This window comes from Cantharellus anzutake (assembly GCF_015039405.1).
Source record: "Cantharellus anzutake strain C23 chromosome Unknown EI90scaffold_503, whole genome shotgun sequence".
Classification (NCBI taxonomy): domain Eukaryota; kingdom Fungi; phylum Basidiomycota; class Agaricomycetes; order Cantharellales; family Hydnaceae; genus Cantharellus; species Cantharellus anzutake.
The window spans coordinates 1-6,509 of record NW_024067453.1 but is presented as its reverse complement, the minus strand read 5'-3'; the positions used below and the strand labels follow the sequence as shown (position 1 = coordinate 6,509).

Here is a 6,509-nt window from a genome sequence, read left to right as displayed (position 1 = left end):
GTGAACTGCATTGAAAGTAATGGTGAAGCGACATTTACACTGGTCCGTGCATCGGACATCCATAAATGGGAACTAGTTGTTTCGTGATCGTGGGCATCTTGGAGCATGGCCCTCGCCGCTGCAACAACATCGTGCATGCTGGGGGGCTGAGTCAAATCAAGCCACAGACTTTGAATTTGCAGATCGAACTTGAGCTTGTGCCTAAACTTCGACGAAATCCATGGAAAAACAAATCATCGCACTCAACAACGGCGAGGGCACCCTGTGCCTCTAAGGACTTGGAAATGGCTTCGAACTTGTACAAATATCGGTCAAGGTGATCAAGGGTCTTCATCTTGCGACCTTTTTCTACGAACTTGCGGAGATCCTTGAGGCAAAATAAGGGTTCTTCGTCAACGCCATAAAAGTCCAGCAGGTCTTTCTTGAGTGACACCCAATTTGGGTTCTCGAATCCGTCCAGCATGGAAATAAACCTCGCTTCCTTGTCAGTGCAGTAAGCGGTCAGAAAATCGCATTTCTGAGCTTCCGTGAAAAGTGCTGCGTCAGCCAGTGACTCGTATTTGTTAAGGACAATCCATTTGCCTCTGAATCGGGGTGCATCTGGGCTGCGGGGCATCGGCATGGGCGTGTAAAACATGGGCGCTACAATGGCAGGACGCGGATCCATGCAAAAGATCAACTTGAAAGTAAAAACTCGGGAGTGGGCTTCTAGAACGTCCGGGCAACTCTGGGCCCGATATGATAATGTTATCGTGAATCCCTATGCCTCTTGATGTCCGGCAATGGGGAATGAATGAACGTGAATTGAAATCCACCAGGAGGGAGTGACTTGACCAACAAATAAAACAGACTCCTGTACCTCGTCTTGAGGTCTGCCAGGAGACAACAATCACGATAGATTCGGGTAAACTTGTGCAAACCGTGTGGATCCGTAACTCGTAGATCCCAAACACGGACTCCTGTGCCTCTTCTTGAGATCCTCCAGGAGTGGACAATTGCAGCGAGTGTGTGCGTCTAATGCGTATGGATCCCACTTGGATCCCTGGGCTTGTACTAGTCTTGTTTTTCTGTGTCTGCAACCAACAATACTTGATATCCACAGCGAATGATAAGTTTTTCAAACGAATGAACAGTGTGAAACTTGCGTGATGACAAGAGAAGTGTACCCCCCTGTAAGGACCACCAGACTTGTAACGGGTCTATCCAGCTAGACTCGTAACTCAGGTCTGGGGGGGGGGTAGGTCTCTCTCTAGTGTCAGACAGATGTAGTGGGGTCCTTGGGTACGGTGCTGATAACCCTCTCTAACTACTATATAGTGTCACGGAAGAGTCCGATCCAAATAGAAAAGGAAAGTCGCATGCGTGAATGAATGAAAATAGTAAAGATAATAAAGAAAATGTCATATCTCCTCAACCAACGATCTTGGACTCGTCAGAACCACCTCTACAACCTCTACAACTACTACTATTACCCCGACTCACCAATCCTAATCCCTGATGCAGTAAAGGGTGAAGTGTGCAATGAGGCTCGTTTTAACCCGCATGGACTTGTCCCCACAACAGCGTCCCGAGCGCCCTTTCCTGGTTGTCGTGTTGCTAGCACAATCTTTCATTACTGGTGCATATCTGCCTTCTGAGAGACAGCGATTCGCTCGGGACTTGAAATAAACTTTCTGGGGCTCTCTGAAACTCTCTTGGGCTAGTAATGGCTTATGCGCGCCACAGAATCTCAGCGATTGGGCCTCGGAACCCTAGACATTCGGGTGGCATGGCCCGCAGGCGTCGCGAAATAGAGAGGTCACGCCTTCTAAACCGTCCGATTTCTCAGAACTACTACAAGAGACAAAAGCTTGTTCCCAATCCCATTGTGAAGGACATCATGAGGAATTCCCCACAGGAAAATGCTGAAATCCCTTTTGAATATGAGCACCAGACATCAGAGATTGACCAGGTTTATTGCTACGATGATTGTGAAATTACGTATGTTTCCAGTCAGTGCTGAGACAGTACCAGGCAGCACAGTTGTTCGAAGTCCTCAACCGATACAACTTGGCTGAGTTGATGCCGCATAGGCCGGATATAAATGTCCCTTCACAGCATGGGAAACGGTTTACAAACTGTCTTCTGCCCATTCCCACCATACCAACTAAATCCATTTATGCAGATCTAATATCTTTTTTACGCAATCCTGTCATCCAGCAACATATTCCTGACCTACCCATTCGAAGAAAGATCGCTAAGCATTTGAAGACATCTTTTGGTGGCTCGATCAGGTCCTGGCTGGATATCCTCCCACAAACAATGCCACGCTGGGCAAAAGTTCGCATCGGAAATGGAGGCGATCTTATTCGAGGTGGGCAGATGACTGGCCAGCGGGCCTTCCGTGATGCTTCCTTTGTTCGCATATGTGATCATATCTTTATCTGCACATTCAAACTGCTATTGGACTTCTCCGTTTATGATAGTACTAGAGGGGCCGCTTACGCAGCCGTGACCTTGCTTGTAGGGATTCGGCTCGACTCTCGAGAACGTAATATAGCGAAGGCGGCACATGTTAGAAATGAAGTAACTTTGAGGTGTTAGACTTAAGTTGAGACTCTCATATGTATATTAATATGGCCAGTGGTTAAATTTGTTCATAATGGAGAGAAAACATTAACACCAGAGTTACAGTCAACATTCATAAAACTAGTGTTGATGGCGTTGACGTTTACTGGGAAAAAGAAGGTCCAGCGAACGTGCGTTTGGATGGAGACCCGTTCTTTCCACAAGCCAGCAAAGGGGGGGGGAGAAGAACGACGGGACCAAACTCGCAGACGAAATCGAAATTGCTGTAGGAGCTACCACGAACATTGATACTGACAGGAACATTGCAAACGGCTCACACGGAGAGATCATCAAGATCATGTTGAATGCAAATGAACGAGTACTACCAGGCCAAATCTCTCTGGAAGAACGGACGTACTGGATAAGAATGAGGGATGGCAAACGAAGACAGTCAGGCGTCGACAGCTACGGATGACTGGAGCGTATTCGTACATTGAAATCGTTGCGCAGTGGTTGGTCGCATCCGAATCGGTGTGGTAGATCCTCAATGGGCCATTGTTGACCGCAGCGGTTCCTGGGCTCGCACCGTCTTCACAGACGACTCGCTAGCTGCAGGTGTAGATGTATCCCAGCAAAGTGAACTCTGATGGGAACAACCCCACATGCGCGCTATGCGCCAGCCAGCAAAGAATCTTTTTTCTGTATTATCCCCTTAGAATTGCGTTTGTCCCGGCCCTGGGACCGATGTGCTTAGATACTGAATGAAATCTTATTTCGCTACCAGTAACTTGAGTCTACACGAGATAAAATCGTGCTCTATTCGGCCTCCAGCGAAGCCGTGGCAACGGTCTGTGGAATGACATGATTAAAGTCGTGCTCCGCGCAACCTCTGCTAAACCGAAGGTGAGAGTCCCTGGAACCACATGATGGTCGAAAAAATCCTGTTGCGTTACACGGTTTTATCGTGCAATCACTCTTCTCAGTGTGCCAACCCGCCACACTGAGTTGTGCTTCTTTAGTGCTTACCCCCCACCTATTATAATCCTTGGGATCATAGGCGTTTGCGCCTTTTCCATGTTGTGTTCATACCTGTTAAACTGCCTCACTGAGATGCCGGATACTGTGTATTAGTACGGTATCCGCAGCTACAGGCCGAGTCCTTATATACATAGTCAGTGTTGTAACTAGAGTGCGTGCTTCGCATCGCTGCTACCTGCAAGATCCAAGCATTATTACACGAACGAACCCACACTATGTATTTACGTAAAACGGCATGATACAGGAGATGTGTGTTCTTGGATGCGACATAGAGGGTTACACTGTACGTACACGGCGTACAGAAGTTCTTTGAGTGCATGAAGTTCAGTCAGTCAGGTATCATACCAGAGCGGAGGATAGTGCTTGCAGAGGGTATGTTTGGATGGAGATGCGGAATCGCCTGTTCTTGCCGGCAACAGCAGCGTATGTCAGAACAGGGAAAGAATGATTTTAATGTAATTTTCGTGGGCATGGGAGTGACGGGGGAAGGGAGAGTTGTTGAACGCAGCTTAGATCAGCGCTTCTTCCGGCCTCGACGACGATGTTTTGACGTTGGGGACGCGTCGGACGAGGTGTTGGATGATGGTGATGATATGTCGGACGGTACTAGTGACGTGCATATCAATTTGGCAGGGAGGGATGAACACTGAGCCACAGCTGGCGATGCATTGGCATCAGAGCGTGCAGCAGTGCCACTTAGATCGGCGTTGGAGGCCGCACAATCGACAGAATGCTAATGTGCTGAGGGCGTCTCCAATCTGACGCGTGGGGGATTGGGTGTTGACGTGGAGTCGACGCGTCCGGAAGCCAGCATTGATGCAACAGGGACACCTCCACGATCCGATGTTGGTTCATCAGCTTGTGCCATGAACGGCGTCCAGCACGATGCTGCTCTATCGAGGCAGGCTTACAGAATAGTTTAATTAGCCATTAGATGCAAGGAGATTGTAACCATGCACAAACCTGGACACAGATGGACTAAAATATTAAGTTACTATGGCATCGTGATGCCTTCCCCCCAAAACGGGATTCGCCCCTGACTGTGGCGTTGGGCTGTTACTTCCAACAATACTCTGTAGCATATATATCAGCGTGCCCATTTGTCAGGAAATTGTCATGGTTTGGCCAATCAGAAGCAACCGATCACTTAGAAATGCGACACGTTTATTATGTAAAAATGGTTTCGGAAATTGGCCATTTGGCTGGTTCTAATGAACCTGTCACTTCTTTCTACTCAGCAAAACCACCCCAACTTAACCACGACATTTTTTTGATGTTGACTGGCCATTCTCACACATGAACGGTGTCATTTGTACAAACAAAATGGAAATATATGTACAAATGGGGGGGAGGGGGGGGGGAAGGAGAAAGGAAGAGATCTTGCCACATTACTGGCCCTCACCAGCTATTCCTGGGTGTCTCGTGGGAAAGGATGGATCTTCTCAACAGCTTCCATCATGCTCTGACGGAAGCAAGATGCCTTGGTATCGAAGTCCTTCCGCACCGTATCATCAAGGTCAGCAACCTTGTATGCATGGTTGGCGATCCTGAGGTCATGGAACTCGTCGAGGAGTTTGGAACATTCATCTGGTTCTTGGTCCTGACAGTGGCGACAGAGTGCCTTTGCCATTGCAGTCAGATTTGGTTCATGTTCCCCAACGAACATCATGGCCATAGAAGCCAGCGCGAAGAGGTTGACAACGTTTGGAGAGTGGGGAATCTGTCCCTCTGGAGTGGATAAGGCACGCACTGCCTTCAACACCATGGCCATCAGGCACGTAGTGACTGTGGAACTCCAAGCATCCTCGCTTGCCGATTGATCAGCAGAGCTACGATCCAACCAGCTTGCAAAGAACGAGCGCTTCATGCACCCAGCAGCAAGGAAGTACGATGCTTGCATGATAGATCCCGGGCTGACCTCACCATCATCGTCAACCCTTCGAGATAACGTGGCATAGGCATATATTTGGCCAGGGGGGAAGATGCTGAAGATAAAGTCATCGAAGGGGCACCCTTTACAAGAGGCAGCAAGATTACTTACACTGTTTGGCCAGGGGAAAGAACGAATGAGGAGAAACGATGTGGAGCTTCATACAGATATTCGAAGCCCAGAGCGACAGGTACGTCCACATCCTGGAAATTGACGATGACTTGTTGGTCATCTCGTAAGATAGGGATGAAGAAAACGATGTGTCCACTAGTGCAGTGAAGACTAATGCCAACGCCGTTGGGTGGCTGGTGGGGGGGGTGTATAGAACCCACAGCTGAGATAACCGGCCCTCTCCAATCCTGAACACGAAATGGGCGATCTTCCAGACGGAAATCCACAAGCGCTGCATCGTGGGTATTGAGAAGCCTGAGTCGTGTGAGCTACATAGTTGCGGAGTAAACAGACACACGTACCTCTCTATCGGCTGATACTCGGTAGCGGCTGTTGAGGCATGGGCGATGATCAACGGCCTGGAGTTCTGCCAATCACACATCTCCTGAGCAGCATCCCCCGCTCTCATCACTAGAAGCTGCTGATCTCCGGTTGATGAAACATCATCCGAACCTAAAAATCGGTTGAAGATGGAAAGAATGGGCAAAGAAAAGAACTCACAGATGCAGCGAACCTCAGACCGAAAGTCCATGAGCCCAAAGAGCGCTGAAAGGTCGAAGGCGATAGGCTCTGGTTGGCCTACCAAGACCACAGGACTCCCTTTGTTAACGATACTCTGAAAGGCTGGTGGTGTCATTGCCAGTGCTTTCTGTGTTGTCATTACGACCGGCTCCCAGTCAGCTTCATGGAGCTGTTTCGCTTCCAAATAGCGCTTAAAGCTATGGATCGAGGCCTTCAATGCTATTAGCAGTCAGTGTGAGGAGGAGAAGGTGAACGACCTACTGAATCTGGGGAGAATGGAAACACGAATGTCTCTTGACGA

At 48.7% G+C, this 6,509-nt stretch overlaps 2 protein-coding genes across 2 annotated transcripts; one reads left to right on the top strand and one right to left on the bottom strand.

The window, feature by feature from the left end:
* Positions 1–1,705: 1,705 nt before the first annotated feature.
* Positions 1,706–3,022, top strand: EI90DRAFT_3026600 (uncharacterized protein; the record flags this gene model as incomplete). The annotated part of the gene is made up of 4 exons (XM_039057947.1): positions 1,706–1,951; positions 1,993–2,530; positions 2,624–2,738; positions 2,773–3,022. The coding sequence occupies 4 exons, from the start codon at positions 1,706–1,708 to the stop codon at positions 3,020–3,022; spliced, it is 1,149 nt and encodes a 382-aa protein (XP_038907306.1).
* A 1,968-nt stretch (positions 3,023–4,990) lies between these two features.
* EI90DRAFT_3235370 (uncharacterized protein) lies at positions 4,991–6,509 on the bottom strand (the record flags this gene model as incomplete). The annotated part of the gene is made up of 5 exons (XM_039066511.1): positions 4,991–5,598; positions 5,627–5,955; positions 5,989–6,139; positions 6,188–6,419; positions 6,470–6,509. Coding segments are annotated over 5 exons (1,360 nt in total), but the record flags the coding sequence as incomplete, so codon positions are not given.